General features: G+C 46.7%; 1 protein-coding gene across 1 annotated transcript; it reads left to right on the forward strand.

The window, feature by feature from the left end:
* The first annotated feature begins 622 nt into the window (after positions 1–622).
* Positions 623–22063, forward strand: MRPL37 (mitochondrial ribosomal protein L37). The gene is made up of 7 exons (XM_065892232.1): positions 623–1015; positions 4172–4355; positions 4450–4565; positions 13968–14153; positions 16527–16684; positions 19774–19977; positions 21841–22063. Exons 1-7 carry the CDS (start codon positions 670–672, stop codon positions 21916–21918), a joined length of 1272 nt encoding a protein of 423 aa, XP_065748304.1. The 5' UTR covers positions 623–669; the 3' UTR covers positions 21919–22063.
* Positions 22064–22870: the final 807 nt, after the last annotated feature.

Here is a 22870-nt window from a genome sequence, read left to right on the forward strand (position 1 = left end):
GAGGCGAAACGCGACATTCCGAGGAAAGGAACTCACTTTGGGCGCTTGGGAGGAGGCGTGCAGTGCAGCGCGGTCGGTGCGGCGCCGGCGTGGTGCAAGGGCCACGCTCAGGCTCCGCGTGAGAATGGCTGGAGAGGCAAGGAAATTTACGGCGCACCCACCGCGCGCCGGGTGCTGAGCTAGTTTAGGCGCTAGTTTAGGCGTTTCTATCGCTATTTTTACAGCGAGTGACTTTAACGCTCAGAAGGAAGTGCCCTGCCCAAGCTAGTTTAGGCGCTAGTTTAGGCGTTTCTATCGCTATTTTTACAGCGAGTGACTTTAAGGCTCAGAAGGAAGTGCCCTGCCCAAGCTCCAATTGCTCGTTAAGCGATCAAGGCTGTCCCGAGTTCAGGCTCGAAGTCCTGAATCTCTTCTCCTAGTCCCCCTGCCCATCACAACCACTCACCTACCCTCCTGCGCTTCCCCGGGGAGGCAGGCAGGGTTCCACCTGTGGGAAATTGCCGACGGCCTGCAGGGTGGGGCAAGACGAGGATGCCCTGACGATGATTGGTTAAAGTGGCTGCCACTCATAAAACGAGTCTCGGCGTTCGGCTCCTTTCGTTCCCAGCAGGCCTTGAGCGCGGGAAGATGGCGGCGTCCAGGTGGAGGTCTTGAAGAGATCGGATCGGTATGGCGTTGGCGTCGAGGTCAGCAAGGCTGGCGCTTGCTCGCCCCGGGCGGCTCGGTCTTGGGAGCTGCGGGGCCCCAAGACGCGGGGCGTACGAGTGGGGCGTGCGCTCCACGCGGAAGCCCGAGCCTCCTCCCCCGGACAGGGTGTACGAGATTCCTGGACTGGAGCCCATCACCTACGCGGGGAAGATGCACTTTATGCCCGGTCTGGCGCGGCCAGTCTTCCCGCCCTGGGAACCTGGCTGGACGCCCCCGAAGTTCCGCCGCTTGCCCCCGCTTCACGAGCACCCGCTGTACAAAGACCAGGCCTGCTACGTCTTCCACCAGCGTTGCCGCCTCCTCGAGGGTGAGGCCCCAGGACGGGCGGGAGGGGACCTTGGTCCTCTACCCAGCACTGACCCCGACCTTCTGTGGCCTTGGGCAAGACGTTGAAACTCAGTGGGTCTCGGTTTCTCTGTCTGCGAAGTGGCCCGATATTGATTCTCATCTTCTGTGAATTGTTAGGATTAAGTGAGATGTAAAGAGGAGTATGTGTGAGGAAGTATTAGAGTTTTAGTGGCTAAGTGAAAAGATCTGGTTTCTAGGCCTAGCCCTGCCCCTCAGCCTCTGTGTGATTTTGGGCAAGTGACTGAAGCTTCCTGAGCCTCCATTTCCTGTGAAATGAGTGGTTTTGACTAGGTGGTTCACATTGACCCAGCTCTTGCACCCTGGAGATGTAACTATGTTTGAGAACTAGTTGGAGGGGAATTATAGTGCAAAGAGACAACAGAAATGGTACTTAATCTGCAGGTCTATCGCCTCATTTCAGGTTAGTCAATCAAGTTAATTGGTAATTAGAATTGGTAATTGTGACAGAGAGGAAGTGATTTGCCAGTGATCTGCTCACAGGTGCACTGTGCGTTACTAGTGAAGCCAGGGCTACACCTCTGGTTTCCCAGGTCGATGTCCTTTGTCAACGGTCAGAGCTGAGATGTTTTCAGGGAAAGGATCTGGGCCTAAAATCCATCTAGTCCACTTCTGCTCTCTTTCACTCTCACTAAGAACAGGTCAAAATGACTTTAGCCAAAACCATCTGTATGTATGTCTGGGGCAGTACGGGAAATTATGTTCCAGAGTCCCTGGAGGGGGTTTATTGAGAGTCCTCTTACCCATTTTTTCCTCCTCATTCTTCCTTAGTCCCTAAATCAGAGTGGGGTTAGGACAGGTCCTGAAAACACAAAATGGTCCAGGTAAGTGGGAAAGAATTTTCCAGTAAGTAATTAGGAAAGAAAGAGACCTGGCAGGATTTGGGGACTAAGCCAGATAATAAATCCTAGGTTTGAAAAAAACTTATGTCAACTGGCCAGCCTCTTAAGCTGCTCAAACCCATTCCTGAAAGCTGTATTTTTGGCCTTTAAACACTTCCAGTATCCTCACAGGGTGCTGTGAAGGACCTCACAAGACTTGGCACCCTTGAGTGACCCTGGTAACGTTACCATGTGGATGAAATGCATTAGCTGTGTCTTAGAAGTTAAGGTTAACTTGTTTGACTAGGCTGAAAACATACACTATGCTTTCACCATATGCAGAGGGGTTCTGTAAAGTCTGTAATAAAACTGCAAGATACAGGGCTAGAGAAGCAGATTGGGGTAATGGAGAGATCATGGGCTTTAACATAGACTCAGGTTCTCCTCCCAGCCCCATCGCTTACAAGGTTTGGGACTTGTAACAAATTCCTTAGTCTCTTGAGTTTCATCCTCCATTCCATAAAATCCCATCCAACTTGTAGTTAAAGCTCCTGGCACAGAGTAGATGGTAATGTTCAGTAAATGGCAGCTCTTACATATTATTCATATACTAGTGAACCATAAATTCTTAGTATTTTATCCATTTTCAAGTTTAAGGAACGGTGGCAGTGTTGGGACTAAAAGTCAGGTTACCCGACCCCCAGTCCAGGGTTCTTTCTGCTGCACCACAAAATCCAGAAGTTAACGTTTCTAAATATTTGTGTTTCTGATGTCTTATGAGCCTTAAAGTGAAAAGTCTCATTACCTTTCATTTATCACCACAGAAGAAATTGTCTGAGGGTGTTTCCCTCAAAGTGTGCTAAGTTTGCTTTAATCCCAGACATAGTTTTTCAAATGAAGATATATCTCTGAGTCGAGTGATGTTTTTTCAACTGGGATGAGTAGCCTGCACCACAGCCCATCCCGCTGAGAGTAAGGGGGTTAAATTAGTTTTTGGAGACTAAGCACTCTGAATCAGATCTTTTAGTTTATTTATACTCCTTTTCCTGAAAAGTATTTTGGGCATCTTACAGAAATTTTGTAGCACAGCCAGATTAAATTAAAAATAGGTGAGAGGATCAGCACAAAGGAAAAATGAAACAGTGAATACAAAAAATCCATTCTGTGAGGTTGTACGTGTCCAGGGGAGCCCCAAAGTTGACTCTCAGCTTGCTAGCAGTCAACAAATGGTACAGAGATGGAGTCTGCTGACTAGGCCAGTTGCCTGTTTCTATAAATAGCTTTATTATAGTGAAACCATGCACACCTGTTTACTGATTACCTATGGCTGCTTTCGTGCTACAGTGGCAGAGCTGAGTAGTTGTGATAGAGACTGTGGCCCAGAAGCTGAAAATATTTACTGTCTGGCCCTTTAAGAAAAAGTTTGACCCCTGGTATAGAGAAACTTTGTGAGTTATGCAATTCACCATGTCCAAAAGACAAAACAGTGCTCTACCCAGGAAAAGCCCAACCTTCCTGTACAGAGGCCAGGGAGAAGTTCAGAAGGTCTCAGGGAGGACCCTGCATAATAAATGGAGCAACATCCTCAGAATGATTCTTTTGACAAATACAGCAGTACATTTCATAGGGCTTCATACAAAAATCTGCTTATAAAATAGCTTGTTACAGAATCTCTCAGAGTCAGATGCGAAAGATAATCTAGTGCTCCCAAACTCAGGGCTCCTCAAGTTATTCATGATCCAGAAGTTATTTCCATTATTTCCAAAAGCTCTTTCCCTTGATAGAGCAGTATGCACTTAATCCTGGGCCCATATCTATTAAATGACATATATTTGGCAGACATGAGCTTTTCCAGCCAGGGACTAGGGTGTCGGTTAATAGAAAGGATCTAGGTTTTGAGAGGTTGGCATCTAATGATGTAGTCCTGTAATCTGGGGTCTGAATTCTGCAGGTAACAAACAAATCCTTGCCTGCAAGATTCAGCCTCATGATCTCAGCCATCTTAGTGGCTGTTTGAATTCCTCCTGAGGCAAGTACTCACTGCCTCAATCAACTGTTAACTGTCTTTAGATGGTCATTCCTGAAGCTGAGTTGAAATCTGGCTCTCATAGCTTCTGCTTTTTATTTTAGTTCTGACCCCTCAGATGTCGGAACAAATCCCATCTCTCTCTCAAGGCTGCTTTTTCCCCAAAATGCTACCCGGCAGGGATAAGCATCTCTTCCTGAATGACTTTCTCTTTTTTGGTTTTGGTTTTTTGTGACTGATGACTCTAAAGGTGTAAAGCAGGCTCTCTGGCTTACCAAGACCAAGTTAATAGAAGGCCTTCCTGAGAAAGTGCTTAGCCTTGCTGACGATCCAAGGAACCACATAGAGAATCAAGATGAATGTGTTCTGAATGTGATCTTTCACGCTCGTCTCTGGCACTCTACTGAAGACATCCCCAAGAGAGAGACCTACTGGTAAGTCTCCCCCAAGTCAATAAGGTTTCCAATTGATGGATCTTGGAGTCAGCCTGTTGCTTTACATCTCCAAATGTCTCTTCTTTTCTCCAAGCCCAGTCATTGTGGACAGTCTGATACAGCTGTGTAAATCCCAGATTCTCAAGCATCCTTCTCTGGCCAGACGGATCTGTGCCCAAAACAACACGTTATCCACCACCTGGAATCGAGGTTGGTCCTCCTGTATAGCAGAAAGCCTTTGTCTGTTCATTGTCTTTCTGCTCTTAGCCCCATCACCAGCTTATATTCCCTTCCCTGCTGCCATACCTATTCTCACTCCCATCCTTCATGGTTCAGTTTTGTGGCTCAGACATTGAAATGACATCCTCAGTGTCATTTCATTAGCCATAACCCAGCCTTTTCCTTTTTTTTTTTTTTTTTTGCAGTACGCGGGCCTCTCACTGTTGTGGCCTCTCCCGTTGCGGAGCACAGGCTCCGGACGCGCAGGCTCAGCGGCCATGGCTCACGGGCCTAGCCGCTCCGCGGCATGTGGGATCTTCCCGGACCGGGGCACGAACCCATGTCCCCTGCATTGGCAGGCGGACTCTCAACCACTGTGCCACCAGGGAGGCCCCAGCCGTTTTCTTTTTTAATCATTTCTTTTCAAGACTTAATTCAAACCGTATCTGTTGAGTGCCTCTCAGTGCCTAAAAGTTGAAGATAAGGAAGTAATAAAACATATAGTCTGCACTCCAAAGCTCATATTCTACTGCAAGAGCCTTCTTACTCCATTCATGCTTTTCTCATTTTCCAAATCCATTTTCCACATAGCTGCTAGAATGATCTTTCTAAAGTGCAGGTTGTCTTATGTCCCTTCCCTGTTTCAAATCCTTCATTGTCTCGCAATAGCTTGACCATTTATCGTGGTTTCCAAGGCTTTCTGTGATTTGGCCACCACCTGGTCTTTCTAGTCTTATCTCCTGCTCTCCTGCTCTCACCTCCATTCCCAGTTTACACTTAGCCACATGCAGCTTTTTGGCATCAGGCTTTGCCTTTGCATGTGCTGTACGTTCTGTCTGGAATGCTCTTTTCTTCTTTCCTCATTTGACTAAATTCTATGTGTCTGCATGACTCAGCTCAAGCCCCCTTCCCATGTGAATCCACAGGTTAGTTCTGTGCTCCTTGTGTCCATATGCCTACTTTTATCATAACACACATTATTACTATATTGTGATTATTTAACATCTGTCTGCCCCACTAAACTGAACTTCTGATGATAGAGACTGTGTCATATTCATTTTTGTCCACAGTGTCTAACAGTTCATGCCACACAAAAGGTGCTGACTGAAGGGATGGGTGAATTAATACCAAACCTCAGATGTTTTAGACAGGGATGTTCTGAAATCACAAGTGCTGTCTTTGGTGAATCCTGGAGCAGAGTAACCAGCTGTGGAGTAATTTGGGGTTTTCAGGACATCTGCTTGGTCAGGTTTCTCCAACTTGCCCTTTGAGTATGGACTTCCTGGCAAGGAGTCAGCTTTGTAGAGGTAATGGCACCACTAAGGAAGTTAGTGAACCTCATTAATAGAGGAGTACTTGTTGGCCCATTATCAAGTATTACCTCTAATTAAACTGCCCCATTTGGAGCTGTTGCTGGAGGAGGGATGTGGAGGGAATTGAATTGGAAACCACAGTAGAGTGGTCTGTGGGGAGAACCTAAAACCCAAGGTTAGGAGAGGTCCAGGCACATTTATCTTCCTTTCACATTATGTGTGAGGAAACAGGAAATACTTGAGAAAACTGTTCTTGAGGTGTGGGTATGATGTTTGCATACCCAGTAAAGGAGGACACATGCTAATTAAATTACATTGTTGTTGGCCAAACCAGTTTTTTTTTCCCACATCTTTATTGGAGTATAAATGCTTTACAATGTTGTGTTAGTTTCTGCTATACAACAAAGTGAATCAGCTATATGTATACATACATCCCCATATCCCCTTCCTCTTGAGCCTCCCTCCCACCCTCCCTATCCCATCCCTCTAGGTCGTCACAAAGCATCAAGTTGATCTCCTTGTGCTATGCAGCAGCTTCCCACTAACCATCCATTTTACATTTGGTAGTGTATACTCTCTCACTTCATCCCAGCTTCCCCTTACCCCCCACCCGTGCCCTCAAGTCCGTTCTTTTATGTCTGTGTCTTTATTCCTGCCCTGCCACTAGGTTCATCAGTACTGCTTTTTTAAATTCCATATATATGCGTTAGCATGCTGTATTTATTTTTCTCTTTCTGACTTACTTCACTGTATGACAGATTCTAGGTCCATCCACCTCACTACAAATAACTCAATTTCATTCCTTTTTATGGCTGAGTAATATTCCATTGTATATATGTGCCACATCTTTATCCATTCACCTGTTGATGCACATTTAGGTTGCTTCCATGTCCTGGCTATTGTAAATAGTGCTGCAGTGAACATTGTGGTAACTGTATCTTTTTAAATTATGGTTTTCTCAGGGTATATGCCCAGTAGTGGGATTGCTGGGTCATGTGGTAGTTCTATCTTTAGTTTTCTAAGGAACCTCCGTACTGTTCTCCATAGTGGCTGTATCAATTTACATTCCCACCAACAGTGTGTGAGGGTTCCCTTTTCTCCACACCCTCTCTAGCATTTATTGTTTCTAGATTTTTTGATGATGGCTGTTCTGACCGGTGTGAGGTGATACCTCATTATGGTTTTGATTTGCATTTCTCTAATGATTAGTGATGTTGAGCATCTTTTCTTGTATTTGTTGGCCATCTGTATGTCTTCTCTGGAGAAATGTCTCTTTAGGTCTTCCCCCTATTTTTGGATTAGGTTGTTTGTTTCTGTGATATTGAGTTGCATGAGCTGCTTGTATATTTTGGAGATTAATCATTTGTCAGTTGCTTCATTTGCAAATATTTTCTCCCATTCTGAGGGCTGCCTTTTTGTCTTGTGTATGGCTTCCTTTGCTGTGCAAAAGCTTTTAAGTTTCATTAGGTCCCATTTGTTTATTTTTGTTTTTATTTCCCTTGCTCTAGGAGGTGGGTCAAAAAGGATTTTGCTGTGATTTATGTCATGGGGTGTTCTGCCTATGTTTTCTTCTAAGAGATTTATAGTGTTTGGCCTTACATGTAGGTTTTTAATCCATTTTGAGTTTATTTTTGTTTATGGTGTTAGGGTGTGTTCTAATTTCATTCTTTTACATGTATCCATCCATTTTTCCCAGCACCACTTATTGAAGAGGCTGTCTTTTCTCCGCTGTATATTCTTGCCTCCTTTGTCAAAGATAAGGTGACCATATGTGCGTGGGTTTATCTCGGCTTTCTATCCTGTTCCGTTGAGCTATATTTCTGTTTTTGTGCCAGTACCCTACTGTCTTGATTACTGTAGCTTTGTAGTATAGTCTGAAGCCAGGGGGCCTGATTCCTCCAGCTCTGTTTTTCTTTCTTAAGATTGCTTTGGCTATTTGGGGTCTTTTGTGTTTCCATACAGATTGTAAAATTTCTTGTTCTAGTTCTGTGGAAAATGCCATTGGTAATTTGATAGGGATTGCATTGAACCTGTAGATTGCTTTGGGTAGTACAGTCATTTTCACAATATTGATTCTTCCAATCCAGGAGCATGGTTTATCTCTCCATCTGTTTATGTTATCTTTGATTTCTTTCATCAGTGTTTTACAGTTTTCTGAGTACAGGTCTTTTGCCTCCTTAGGTAGGTTTTATTCCTAGGTATTTTATTCTTTTTGTTGTGATGGTAAATAGGATTGTTTCCTTAATTTCTCTTTCTGATCTTTCATTGTTACTGTATAGGAATGCAAGAGATTTCTGTGCATTAATTTTGTATCCTGCAACCTTACCAAATTCATTGATTAGTTCTAGTAGTTTTCTGGTGGCATCTTTAGGATTTTCTATGTATAGCATCATGTCATCAGCAAACAGTGACAGTTTTACTTCTTCTTTACCAATTTGTGTTCTCTTATTTCTTTTTCTTCTCTGATTGCTGTGGCTAGGACTTCCAATACTGTGTTGAATAATAGTGGCGAGAGTGGACATCCTTATCTTGTTCCTGATTTTAGAGGAAATGCTTTCAGTTTTTTACCACTGAGAATGATGTTTGCTGTGGGTTTGCCATATATGGCTCTTATTATGTTGAGGTAGGTTCCCTCTGTTCCCACTTTCTGGAGAGTTTTTATCATAAATGGGTGTTGAATTTTGTCAAAAGCTTTTTCTGCATCTACTGAGATGATCATATGGTTTTTATTCTTTAATTTGTTAATATGGTGTATCACATTGATTGATTTGCGTATATTGAAGAATCCTTGCGTCCCTGGGATAAACCCCACTTGATCATGGCGTATGATTCTTTTAATGTGTTGTTGGATTCTGTTTTCTAGTATTTTGTTGAGGGTTTTTGAGTCTATGTTCATTGATATTGGTCTATAATTTTCTTTTTTTGTGATATCTTTGTCTGGTTTTGGTATCAGGGTGATGGTGGCCTTGTAGAAAGAGTTTGGGAGTGTTCCTCTCTGCAATTTTTTGGAAGCGTTTGAGAAGGATAGATGTTAACTCTTCTCTAAATGTTTGATAGAATTCATCTGTGAAGCCATCTGGTCATAGACTTTTGTTTGTTGGAAGATTTTTAATTACAGTTCCAATTTCATTACCTGTGATTGGTCTGTTTATATTTTCTAATTCTTCCTGGTTCAATCTTGGAAGGTTGTACTTTTCCAAGAATTTGTCCATTTCTTCCAGGTTGTCCATTTTATTGGCATATAGTTGCTTGTAGCAGTCTCTTATGATCTTTTGTATCTCTGCAGTGTCAGTTGTAATCTGTCCTTTTTCATTTCTAATTTTATTGATTTTAGTCCTCTCCCTTTTTTTCTTGATGAGTCTGGCTAAAGGTTTATCAATTTTGTTTATCTTCTCAAAGAACCAACTTTTAGTTTTATTGATCTTTGCTATGGCCGAACCAGTTTTTAGACAGATAGGATCATCAGCCCTGGTCAGTTACCATCACATTGCGCTGTGTAGTATTTGATTTGTATTTCTCAAAGCCCAAGCACCACGAGGAAGGTTTGACCCCATGGAGAATCCCTAGGAGGCCATTCTCCAGGAGTCTTTCCAGATGGCATTTGGCCTCCTGTGGGACCTCTGTGAAGGGCATCTGGACACATTCACAGCGAGCAGTCTTGCTGCTCAGTCAGATGTCAGTTCATTTCCTCATATACCTATGTGTCCCTGTGGCAAATATGCTAATCTGACTTAAGTGAGGCTTTCTGACTGGCTCTATTTTTTTTTTTTTTTACTCTGACCTGTTGAGGGCAATCTGGCCCTCTTCATGGATTTGGTAGCCTTTCTCCTTAGCCTGTAGTTTCAGTACTTCTCTCTCTCCATCCCTCCTTCCTACCATATCATACTCCAGTTATCTGGACTTACTTCCCTAAGCTCTGCCATGGAGCAGCATGCTTTGTGCTTTGGAACATGTTACTCCTACTTCACTAGAACAGTTTCCTCACTTTTCTTTGCCTGGCAAACTCTGACACAGCAGTTTTCAACCAAGGGTGGTTTTACCCTCTAGGAGGGATTTGGTATTGTCTGGAGACATTTTCGTTTGTCATAACTTGAACCAGAGCTGGGGCTAGTAGTGGAAGTTCTATTGGCATCTAGTGAGTAGAGGCCAGGGATGCTGCCAAATATCTACAGTGCATAGGACAGCCTCCCTCACCAAAGAATTACCTCATCCAAAATGTGAAGAGTGCCAGTGTTGAGAAGCTCCGCTCTTATCCATCTTTCAGAAGCAAGTTTAAAGGCATTGCTTCCCTCAGGAAGCTTCTCAGGTATTCCAGAAGAGATCAGTTGTCCCCACCTCTGCTCTCTCTGAGTGTGGTTCATACTTTTGTTGTACTCCCTAGCCAGCTCCGTGAAAGCAGAGAGTTACTCTCACTCATTTCTGCGTCCCCAGCTTAACGCAGGTGCCTGGGAAGGTCTGAACCCACAGCCTCTGAGCCCACAGAGATCCCCAGGCCTCAAGGCTCACTGGAAAGAGAACACAGGAAGAAGAGCGCATTGGTCAGTCCCTCTCTCAAGAAACCCGGGATTAACACCTTAACAAATGTTTTTTTTCTTTTAGGATAAAAACTATTCTTAACTAATCCTTTTTCTTTAAATTTTTAATTTTATATTGCAGTATAGTTGACTTACAGTGTTGTGTTAGTTTCAGGTGTGTATCAAAGTGATTTAGTTATATCTATTCAGATTCTTTTCCCATATACCTTATTGCAGTAGGTCCTTGTTGATTATCTGTTTTTCTTTTTTTCTTTTATGGAAAGAATTGAGGGAGGCTTCCTAGAGGAGGTGATGATTGAGGTGAGGTCTTTTTTATTTATTTATTTATTTATTTATTTATCTTTGGCTGTGTTAGGTCTTCGTTTCTGTGCAAGGACTTTCTCTAGTTGCGGCGAGCGGGGACCACTCTTCACTGCGATGCGCAGACCTCTCACTGTCGCGGCCTCTCTTGTTGCGGAGCACAGGCTCCAGACGCACAGGCTCAGTAGTTGTGGCACACGAGCTTAGTTGCTCTGCGGCATGTGGGATCTTCCCGGACCAGGGCTCAAACCCGTGTCCCCTGCACTGGCAGGCAGATTCTCAACCACTGCACCACCAGGGAAGCCCCTGATTATCTGTTTTATATATAGTAGTGTGTATATGTTAATTCTAACCACCTAATTTATCCCTACCCCCCACCTTTCCCCTTTGGTAACCATTAGTTTGTTTCTAAGTCTGTGAGTCTGTTTCTGTTTTGTAAATAAGTTCATTTGTGTCATTTTTTTAGATTCCACATATAAGTGATATCATATGATACTTGTCTTTCTCTGACTTACTTCACTTAGTATGATAATCTCTAGGCCCATCCATCTTGCGCAAATGGCATTATTTCATTCTTTTTTATGGCTGAGTAATATTCCATTGTATATATGTACCATTATTCCATTGTATATATGTATCTTTTTTATCCATTCCTCTGTTGATGGACATTTAGGTTGCTTCCATGTCTTGGCTGTTGTAAATAGTGCTGCAGTGAACACTGGGGTGCGTGTATCTTTTCGAAGTATGATTTTCTCTGGATATATACCCAGGAGTGGGATTGCTGGATCATATGGTAGTAGCTCTATTTTTAGTTTTTTAAGGAACCTCCATACTCTTCTCCATAGTGGCTGTACCAAGTTACATTCCCATAAACAGTGTAGGAGGATTCCGTTTTCTCCACACCCTCTCCAGCATTTATTGTTTGTAGACTGTTTTTTTAATTTACTTATTGTATTTATTATTTATTTTTGGCTGCATTGGGCCCTCACTGCTGTGCGCGGGCTCCCTCTAGTTGTGGCAAGCGGGGGCTATTCTTCACTACGGTGCACGGGCCTCTCATTGTAGTGGCCTCTCCTGTTGCCGAGCACGGCCTCCAGGAGTGTGGGCCTGAGCATTTGTGGCACACGGGCTCAGTAGCTGTGGCTTGCGGGCTGCAGAGCGCAGGCTCAGTAGCTGTGGCGCATGGGTTCAGTTGCTCCATGGCATGTGGGGTCCTCCCAGACCAGGGTTCAAACCTGTGTCCCCTGCATTGGTGGGCAGACTCTCAACCACTGTGCCACCACTCTGCAACCACTGTGTGAAGTCCCTGTTTGTAGACTTTGATGATGGCCATTCTGACTGGCGTGAGGTGATACCTCTTAATAGTTTTGATTTGCATTTCTCTAATAATTAGTGATGTTGAGTATCTTTTCATGTGCTTTTTGGCCATCTGTATGTCTTCTTTGGAGAAATGTCTATTTAGATCTTCCCATTTTTGATTGGGTTTTTTTTCGATATTGAGCTGCATGAGCTGTTTGTATATTTTGGAGATTAATCCCTTGCCAGTCGCATCGTTTGCAAATACTTTTTCCCATTCTGTGTGTTGTCTTTTTGTTTTGTTTATGGTTTCCTTTACTGTGCAAAAGCTTTTAAGTTCGATTAGTTTCCAATTTGTTTTGTTTTTATTTTCATTACTCTAGAAGGTGGATCAAAAAAGATATTGCTGCAATTTATGTCAGAGTGTTCTACCTATGTTTTCCTCTAAGAGTTTTATAGTATCCATTCTTACATGTAGGCTTGTGCAGGCTTCCTCGTGGGAGGGACTGGTGCTCGCCCACTGGTGGGTGTCGCTGGGTCTTGTCCCTCTGGCGGGCAGGGCTGTGTCAAGGGTGTGTTTAGAGGGGGCTGTGGGCTGAGGAAGACTTTAAGCAGCCTGTGTGCTGATGGGCAGGGCTGTGTTCCCGCCCTGTTGGTTGTTTGACTGGAGCCATCCCTGCCCTGGAGCCTGTGGGCTCTTGGGTGGGGTCAGGTCTTGGCATCAAAATGGTAGCCTCCAGGACCGTTCACGCCAATGAGTACTCTCCAGTACCTCTGCCACCAGTGTCCTTGACCCCACTGTGAGCCACAGCTGCCCCCCGCCCCCCCCCCCACTTCCCCAGGAGACCCTCCAAGATCAGCAGGTAGGTCTGGCCCAGGCTCCTATGAGGTCAGTACTTTTTCCCCTGGGTCCTGGTGCACACAAGACCCTGTGTCCGCCTTCCAAGAGTGGCATTTCTTTATCTCCCAGTCCTGTCGAGTTCCTGCAATCAAGCCCCACTGCCCTTCAAAGCCAAATGCTCTGGGGATTCCTCCTCCTGATGCCAGACCCCCAGACTGAAGAGCCTTTTGTGGGGCTTAGAACTCTCACTCCTGTGGGAGAACCTCTGTGATGTAATTATTTTCCAGTCTGTGAGTTGCCCACTCAGTGGATGTGGGATTTAATTGTATTTCGAATGCACCCCTCCAACCATCTTGCTGTGGCTTCTTCTTTGTCTTTAGAAGTAGAATATCTTTTTTGGTAGGTTCCAGTCCTTTTTTGTCGATGGTTGTTCAGCAGTTAGTTGTTTCGTTTTTTTTGTGTGTGTGGTACGCGGGCCTCTCAGTGTTGCGGCCTCTCTCGTTGTGGAGCACAGGCTCCGGACGCGCAGGCTCAGCGGCCATGGCTCACGGGCCCAGCCGCTCCGCGGCATGTGGGATCCTCCCGGATCGGGGCACGAACTCGTGTCCCCTGCACCGGCAGGTGAACTCTCAACCACTGCGCCCCCAGGGAAGCCCAACAGTTAGTTGTTTTGGTGTTTTTGTGAGAGGAGGTGAGCTCAGGTCCTTCTCCTCCACCATCTTGTTCTCGTGTCCCCTTCTATTCTTTAGAATGAAGATCACTAGATTAGGAATGATGTAACCTTCATTTCAACTCCAGTCCTGTTACATGCTTGTTCTGTGACTTCAGCCAGGCCACTCAGTCCTTTGGATCTGATGTTTCCTTGTCTACTCCAAGGCCCGGCAGAGGCAGAGGCAGAGGCAGAGGATGGCACCCTTCAAGTGAAGGAGGCTCACCTGCTTACATGATAAGCGCAAGGATGAATTTCCAAAGTTCTGTTTTCTGTGATGAGGCAGATCAGATAGTAAAGCTGTAAAAGACTTGAGGAGCATGGCAGGATGAAAGCTTTAGACTTTGCCTCGCTAAGGCTTTAGACCAGGTTAGACTAATCGTTTTTCTCCCCCTTTAGAGTCTACTCTTATTCAGGTCCATGGTTCCAGTGGAGCCCAACTGAATGCCAAGGATCCTCTGCCCCCCATAGCCTCCCAAGAGGAAGTAGAAGCTACTAAGAATCATGTTCTTGAGACCTTCTATCCCATATCTCCCACTGTGGGTCTTCAGGAATGCAGTGTTTATGATGTGAACGATGATACAGGTAAGTATCAAAGCCTTTGACTTTAGGCAGTGTGCAGATGAGGGACAAGCTTTCTCCAAAGAGAAAGGAAACACTTGAGTACTTAGTATCTGCTAGGCACCTCATGTGCATTTTCTCCTAAGAGCCGTGTAGCAGCCCTGTGAGATAGGTACCAGTAAACCCCATTTTATAGGCAAGGAAACTGAGACTCAGGGAGGTTTGGATTGGCTCAAAGACTGACTTTACTTTTGACCCCTGAGAAGTATTCTGTTACATCAGTTGTAATGGGTAGCTTGAGGGGCTTTTGACCAGGCATCAGGTGTTTCCTTTATTCATAGTTCCCTTGAAAGGCACCCCCTCTCTGTGTACCCTGTAAACTCTGCCAACCTCCTGCTAGGATGGAGGAAGCCCCACAGTCCTTGAATGGGGCTCTTCATCCCACCTCCATCAAACAAAGCACCACCACCTCCCCAGTGAGCCAAGACAGAAACTAGGGAGTCAGGCTGCGCAGGCCTGCAGTTCCTGCCATCCACTCAGTCATTAAGGTAGCACCTTTCTCCTTAACCTCTCTCCATTTCCACAGCTACACCTCAGTCAGTCCCTACTGTCTCTCATCCAGCCTATTACCACAACCTCTCGACAGGTTAGTCTGACCCAGGCTGTTTTCCTCTCTGGTCCCTCTAGTTCACAGTTCCAGAGTAGTCTTTTGTTTGTTTGTTTGTTTTATAAATTTATTTATTTATTTATTTATTTTTGGCTGCATTGAGTCTTCGTTGCTGCACGCGGGCTTTCTCTAGTTGTGGAGAGTGGGGGCTACTCTTCGTTGCAGTGGCTTCTCTTGTTGCAGAGCACGGGCACTAGGGCATGTGGGCTTCAGTAGTTGTGGCACACAGGCTCAGTAGTTGTGGCACACAGGCTCAGTAGTTGTGGCTTGCAGGCTCTAGAGCGCAGGCTCAGTAGTTGTGGCTCACGGGCTTAGTTGCTCCGTGGCATGTGGGATCTTCCCGGACCAGGGATCGAACCCATGTCTCCCCTGCGTTGGCAGGCGGATTCTCAACCACTGTGCCACCAGGGAAGCCCCAGAGTAGTCTTTATAGAACACAGATTTAATCCCATTGCTCTCCATGCCCACCTCCCCATTGCCTGTTGGATAAAGTTTGAACTCCTTAGCTTATCACATGAAGGCCTTCACATCTGACCTCTGCCCCTCTCTCCAGCCTCATCTTTGTCTCCTCCCCGACAAGCCCCCTGTATTCCAACTGTGGCTTTTCTCACCACCATGCTTTGGCACTTCCTTTTCCCTCTGCCTGCACTTTTGACCATTCACCTCTTTTTGTCTTCGTTTAATGACTACTCATCTGTCACAATTCACCTTAGGACTCACTTCTTCCCAGAAATGCTCTGCAACCTCGCAGTCTGGTCTGGGGCCTTTCGTCTGTCCTCACACAGCCCCCTGGCTTCCCTCGTGTCTTGACATGTCCCTCTGTGTGGATGTGATCAGTTTTCCTGTCTGTCTCCCCTCTAGACTTGGTGAGCTCCTCAAAGGCAGTGGCAGGCGCCACGTGGGCTCTGTTCCTGGTTCCTGTGTTAGAGCTTGGCAGAGAGTGAGTGCTGAGTGTTGGGTACTCACACGTGCGGAGGAACTGAGGCAGACAGGAAAGTCATGTCTCTTTTTCTTAAGTAGTGCTCTCCTCTGGGATTTTCAGAGCCCACACTTTTCCCAGCCTCTTTCTGCCTCTGTTTCACCCACTTTCGCTAATCCAGGTCAGTCACTCTAGAAGCCCCCAGCCTCCAAGGGTTTGCTCATGGCCATGTAGGGGAAGCAGTGGTGACCTGGCAGGGTTGTGGCTGAGATGAACAAATGCTGAACTCTGATGCTCAGCATAGTGTTGTGAGGTATGAGGCAAGTCATTTGTTACTAATAATCAAGTATTCAATTTTGCAAGTGATGTGCTTTTTAAAAAAATAATTACCATAGATTTCAGGTTATCCTTCTAATATCACTATCCTCTGTGTGCTTGAATGAGCGAGAAAGGGGTGGAGTTAGAGCTAGCCTGCAAGAATCACCTGGAACCGGTTGGCAAACATTTTCTGTAAAGAGCCAGATGGTATTTTAGGTTTTGCAAGCCACGTATGGTCTCTGTCACAGCTACGTAATAGACATATGTAAATGAGTGGGTGTGGGTGTGCTCCAGTAAAAATTTTATTTTCAAAAACGGGCCAGATTAGGCCGGCAGGTTGACGTTTGCCAGCCCCTGAGCTATAGTGATAATATCTACCTCTACTGAGTCTCTGTCGTGCCTGGCACTAAGCTGAGGTTGGGTGACTTTCCTGAGGCTTTGGGGCAGGCTGATTAATCTTTTCTACCCCTCCACATGATGGCATGTCTTGCAGGATTCCGGGAGGGTTATCCTTACCCATATCCCCATACCCTGTATTTGCTGGAGTCAGCCAATTTACGACCACACCGCTTTCAACCAGATCAGCTGCGGGCCAAGATGATCCTGTTTGCCTTTGGCAATGCCCTGGCTCAGGCTCGGCTCCTCTATGGGGTACGTATGTGGAGAAGATCACCGAGCTGCCTTACATTGTGTTGGTTTCCTGCCTTACACTACTCAAAGGAAAGGGGGCATGGAGGGATTTATTTTTTTGCTTGACTGAGGAGTTTTAGGGAGAGGCACTTCCACTCACCCTACAGAGATGAGCTGCCATCTGCTGGGGGCCTACGATGTGCTTGTCTTTAACATAAGATGCCTCATTTTTTGTATCACAATAGCCCACAAGGTTTCATTGCGATCGCCATTTTTCAGATTATGCCTCTGAATCCTAGGGAGGCTTGTCCAGAATTACACAGCAGTAAGTGGTGGAGAAAGGATTGGGACTAGGTAGACCCAACTCCTAAGGCTTCAGTTGTCTGTGCTCCAGCACACTGCCTCTGTTCTGTACTGTTGGAGCCCAGAGCATAAGGCTCCATCGGGCAGGCAGGAGGAAGTGAAGCAGGAGATGGCCCAGGCCTGCCTGCCCACTCAGGACAGGTTCTGAGGACCCAAGATACCACTTGGATGGTAGCCCTTTGATTCTAAGAGGAGGTCTCAGGGACTATAGATGTTATAGAATGCAGGCTGAGTGGTTGTCACACAGTGCTGTCCCATGATTGGAGGAAAGCCTGGCGGGGGAGCAAAGGCCTCCAGGAAGGGGATGACAATATGGGAGTCCCCAAGCAGGCCTGGGACACCAGATCCCTGGCTTTTTGTGTGTGTGTTGTGGGGCGAGAGGGGAGGGATGATGTTGAGGGCTGCTGTCGGGCTCTCAGGTATTGGTTAGAGCCTAAGGCCCTCCTGGAGGAGTGATGAACTTCAGAATGCTCTGTTTCCCATCTTACTTGGTCTCAGTGGGGTTGGTACAGTGTGGTTAGCCTAATGAGATAGAGAGTAGTATGGACCTTGCCTGTATTGAGCATCTGCTACATGCCAAACATTTAATTAGGGCTCTTTATAGCAGTGGTTCTCAAAATATGGTCATGGATTAGCAGCATGGACATCATCTGGGGACTTGTTGGAAATGCAACTTCTCAGACCCACCCCAGACATCCTGCATCAGAAGCTCTGGGGGTGGGGCCTGGCAGTCTCTTTTAACAAGCCCTCCAGGTGATTTTGGTACAAGCTCAAATTTGAAAACCACTCCACTAAAATTTGAGAACCATTGCATTATTTAATCCTTGTAGCAACCCCCCCGTGGCAGATACTATTAGCTTCATTTTACAGATGAAGAAACTGAAGCTCAGGGAGGCTCAGTAACTTCCCCAAGGTCACACAGCTAAGAGATTAGCAGCTGTCACATCTTTATGTGACCTTCTTGTGTCTTTCCAGTCCTTGGGAGGTTATCTTAATTCCCATTCTCTGACATACTTTCTGAAGGCTCTGGAAGGTTTGGTAACTTGCCCAGGATCCCACAGCTAATGAGTAGGGAAGCAAGCATTGGAGCCCTGATCTCTCCAACTTCAGAGGACATGCTGCCTCCTGACTCTGGGCAAGGATAGGGAGGCAGAGATAGTCACATGCCAGGTCCCAGGCCTGCAGGCTCATTGTAGCTTCTGTGCCAGCAGAGCATGGGTAGCAGTGCTGTCACTAATTGCCACCCAGTTGGGTAGGAGAGGAGGTCTCCCCCAACCCCTCCAGGTACAAATTATTCCTGGGGATGTGAAGTTGAGCAATTACGGGAAGAGCCTCTGTGTAAAAGGTAAAATTGCTGAGAAATTTATGTACTACCTGCAGTTTTATTGATCTGTAGAGGGAGATAAGAGTCAATACAGAATTCTCAGCTAACACTTAGAGGTACTTTTCTTTTTTATTTCTCACACAGCTAAAAACAGGTATTTCTAAGGCCAACGGTCCCAGTGTGGCCTACACTGAGGTCTGACATTAGCTATTCCTAATGTCAGATTCAGCCCTGGAGCGATGAATGTAGGCAGCATCTTTGAATCAAGGATGCTTTGCTTCATGGGGCCTGCCTATTGAATCTTTGTCCAGTGGATAGCAGTCACCAAACTGGATTCCTGCAGGCTCAGTAGGGTGAACATATGATTTGTCATCCAGACTGGTATACTTTTGAGAATGGCAGAGGAGCTACTATCAGATACAATGGGACACTAGGTGTAGACCAGAACAGTAAGATTCCAAGTGATTTAATAGCCTGGGGTCTGATCCTGGGTAACCTTGAGCAAATTATACCACCTCTCTGAACCTCAGTTTCCTCATCTGTTAAGTGGGTATATACCACTGGATTTATGAGATTAGAGGTGACTTTATGTAAAACTGGTGTGATACCTGGCACATGAGAGGCCTTCAGTAAATGGTTGCTAGTAGTATTACTGTTAACAAGTGGCACTAATTGAAAGAGGTAATCAGCAAATGTGTTGACTGGTGGAATCCTGGGGCCGACACAGCTGGAGTGGACACTCAGGAATCTGACACATACTCAGAGTTGCACTGAGAAGCTGAAGCTCAGGTGAGATGCCTGCCAGTGGGCTTAGGGCATTCCAGATGCCCAGCCCTGAGGAGTAAAGTAAGGCAGATGGAAAGTGTGACTGGTCTAGCACTAGCCATTGTAGGTTCTGATGCCACACATCGTTGTGACTTCAGATGAGTCACTGCCTCACCCAGTCTGTTTCCTCAACTGTCAAATGGAGTGAGAACTGAATGAGATTATATATATTATATGAATTGACCCTCCAGGTTAACATTTGATAGACGTCACTGTTGTCACCATCAGGTTACAGCCGTGAGTTGGAGGGGTTCGCCGTCATTAACCTCCCAGCTCATCCTTCTGTACTGTGCAGCTTGCCTGGCAATCACCTCTCAGTGGCAGGCATTAGTACTTTAATGTGCTCAAGTTGAAGAGCAGGTACCCCAGGGCCACGAGGCATCTGAGGCCAGGCAGAGCCAGGCTGGGTGCGGGCGAGAAGGCCTGGCCCTGGACAGTGCCCTCAGCTCCGCATTCTCTTTTCAGTGTCCTGCGGGGGGAACCACTAAAGAGGGGTGGGGGTTTATTTCGAAGACCAGAACTAGAAATTGCCTGGTTTGTGCTGCTCCTTTCACCCCACCATTTCTGATTTGATTTACTTGTCCTCTTTTCCTCTCAGAACGACACTAAGGTTTTGGAGCAGCCAGTAGTCGTGCAAAGTGTGGGCACTGATGGACGTGTCTTCCAGTTCCTGGTGCTACAGCTGAACACCACAGATCTGGCCTCTGATGAGGGTGTCAAGAATCTAGTCTGGATAGACTCGGATCAGCTCCTCTATGAGCATTTTTGGTGTCTCCCGGTGGTCAGAAAGAAGGCAGTTGTGGTAAGTCCAGCCGCCTCTGGCCTGGTGATGGGCCCAGGGCCAGGACTCACCCTCCCCAGAGTGAGCCTGGCTTGGGGTTGACGGGATGCTTGTGAGTGGGGCCCCGGCTTTAGGGTCTTCACGCTCAGGACCTCTGCCTGGAGGGATACTTCAGCCCTGCCCATTACCTAAAACAGTGCCTTCCACCCTGGGCCCCAGCCCGCTCTTCACCTCACCTCCCGCACTCCCCGGTGCCCACCACGCCGAGCTCCTTGTAGCTGTCCAGTACGCGCCGCTGCCTGAGTAGCTCAGGATCCCAGTAGGTGCTGTTCCCTTTACAGAGGAGGCTGCTTCCTCCTTGCTCCCTCTTCCCTCTCCCCCCTTTCCCTGTCATCTGCTTGTCTTCTAATTGTCATTCCAGGTTTAGCATAAAGACCCACCATCCCAATCCCAGCCTTGCTTAAGTACCTTGGGTGGGTTCCCATAGCCCCTGGGTCCCCCCAGTCACAGCACAGTCACGCTGCTGTTCTATAGTTATCTGTTTATGTGTTCTTCTCCTCTGTTAAACCGAGCACTGAGATCCTCAAAGGCTGAGTCCATGAATGATGCGTTCATTTCATTCCTCCATGGCATTGTCGCTCACTGCTGCACCTTCAGTGCTCGGCTGACAGAGAGCAGGCCTGTGTTCTGTGTAGTGGGCAGTGGCAGTATCTAAATAGAATCATGATGTAATACCAGGCAGTGATAAGCGCTCTGAAGAGACAAAACAGGACTGGGGGATGAGACAGAACAGAGCGGGGTGCTGCTGGATCTGTGGCCGACGAGCCATGTCCCACACAGGGCCTCAGTAGATTTGTTGAAATGTAGTTGTTGAGCCTTTGAACATTATCTGTATGTTAGTGGAATGATGAGTTCTCCAGTGTCTGTCAGTATTGTCTACCCCTGAAATGCCTACTGGTCTGGTCCCTTCTCTTTGGCCCCAGACACCATTCATTGTCCCTCACCTGTGCGGCCACACCAGACTCCTCCACGTCCCTCTGCTCTTAGTTGTGCTCTCCCTCTCCCCTTCACGTCTTCAGGTCCTCTTCTTTCAGCCTCTTCCTTCCAAAATAGTGACTTAGTGCCAGGCCTCTGCTGGTGTGGTCACGTGACTCCTCCTTACCTGTCTCTTCCCACACCCACCCCACCTCCACCATCACGGACCCTGGGCTCCAGCCTCGCCCTAGCTCTTCCCACCTTCATTTGTGCCTCCAGACCAGTGCATATACTGGCCTCTCTGAAGTCTCCTTTCTTTTTTCTTTCTGGCCCATTCTGTTGTACTTGCCCTTTAAGACTCATTCATACATGCTCTCTTCCATGTATGGAAGTCAGTGTGTTAGTTATTTTCTCCCGTTTTCTTAGCGTCTTTTTCCTACTTCTATTATGAGGCCCATCACCTTGTATTATCACTATTGCAAACCTGGCTGGAAGCTCCTTAAGGGTGGGAGCCAGATTCAAGTCATTATTGGATTTCCAGCACTGGGCACAGCTCTGATACAGAGAAGGTGCCTCATGAATGTGTGTGGAGGGAGTGAGGGATATTGTCCCTGGGAATCAAAAGGGGCAACAGAACATTTGTTTGTGGTGGTTGAGGTGAGCAGGATTAGGGATCAGGGCAATGTCAACAGACGATTTGGCTGAAAGGTTCTGGGATGCTTCGTATCCTCCTCGCTAGTCCAGCGCCCCCGGCATCTCTTGGCACCAGCTCCCCAGCGCTCCTCCTTGGTCGTGAGAGAAAGAAACAGTTATTATCCAGGCACTTAGGATTTGCATGAAACCTACCTTTGTTTTAATTGCTGCCATTCAACCTAGTAGCAGGATCCTAATGGGCTGTGTTCTTTCCAGGAACCTGTTGGGCCGACTGGTTTCCAGCCAGAGACATTCAGGAAGTTTTTAGCTCTGTATTTGCACGGTGCTGTGTGAGCCAAGGACCATTCTGAGGCCTGGAGCTCCCTGTGCCCCTCTCCCCCTGAGGGTCCTGGGTCCTGGGTGGTGCCTGGGGCCTGCTCGGAGCCCAGTGCTCCTTTGGCTGGTGGTCTCACTGACAATAAAGAGCCCTTCTGGTGCACTGGAGCCTGTGCTTGTTGTGGGGGTGCCATCAGGAGGGGCACCCACAGATGCGTGCGGGCCCTTGCCATGAGCCTGCCTCCGCACAAGTGCTGGCCCTGGAGCCTGACCTGCCCCAGCTTTGTCCGTGACCCATCTTGTGACTTTAAATAAGAATCTTCATCTCTCTGAGTTTCAGTTTCTTCATCTGAAACTTGAGGCTAATATGACCTACACTGTTTGCTTCATATTAGGTGTCTGTGATGGTCGCTAGGCTCTATGGCATTACTTAAATTGTGGACACATTCCACAATGACGGCAGAAGATCTGAATAGAATATTCATTGTAAATTTCTCACTAGTACCTTGGTTAATGGACTGAGTACATCCCTGGTTCAGCTGGCCTCTGTTCAGATAGCATCAAGTCCTGCTCTGGGCCAGGCAGCGTATACACAGCATCTTGTTCAGTCCTCACAAAACCCTTGCAAGGTAAATGTTTCCATATTCAAGAGAAGTGTTGAATTCCTCCTGTGTGCCGGGCAGCATTCTGGGCCCTGTAGATGAGGGGGTGCAGATAGTGTAAGGAATTGCTGAAGGTCACGCAGCTGGTGTTGTAGGTCGACTCCCCTAGGAAACCCTGAGATAGAGATTTGCAGGTGAAAGCTCGGGGAGAGCCTTGAGGGTCAGCACGTGCGGGGAGTGACGATAGCAGCACCGGGTGGAAGAGGGACTGAGCTCAGTGAGTTTGCACCTGAGGCCTTTGGCTGGTTCCCGGCTCCGTGGGCCCCCTGGAACAGAGTTGTCCTCATGGACCCGAGGTGCTGAGCCTT

The sequence above is a fragment of the Phocoena phocoena genome, chromosome 1 (assembly GCF_963924675.1).
Source record: "Phocoena phocoena chromosome 1, mPhoPho1.1, whole genome shotgun sequence".
Classification (NCBI taxonomy): domain Eukaryota; kingdom Metazoa; phylum Chordata; class Mammalia; order Artiodactyla; family Phocoenidae; genus Phocoena; species Phocoena phocoena.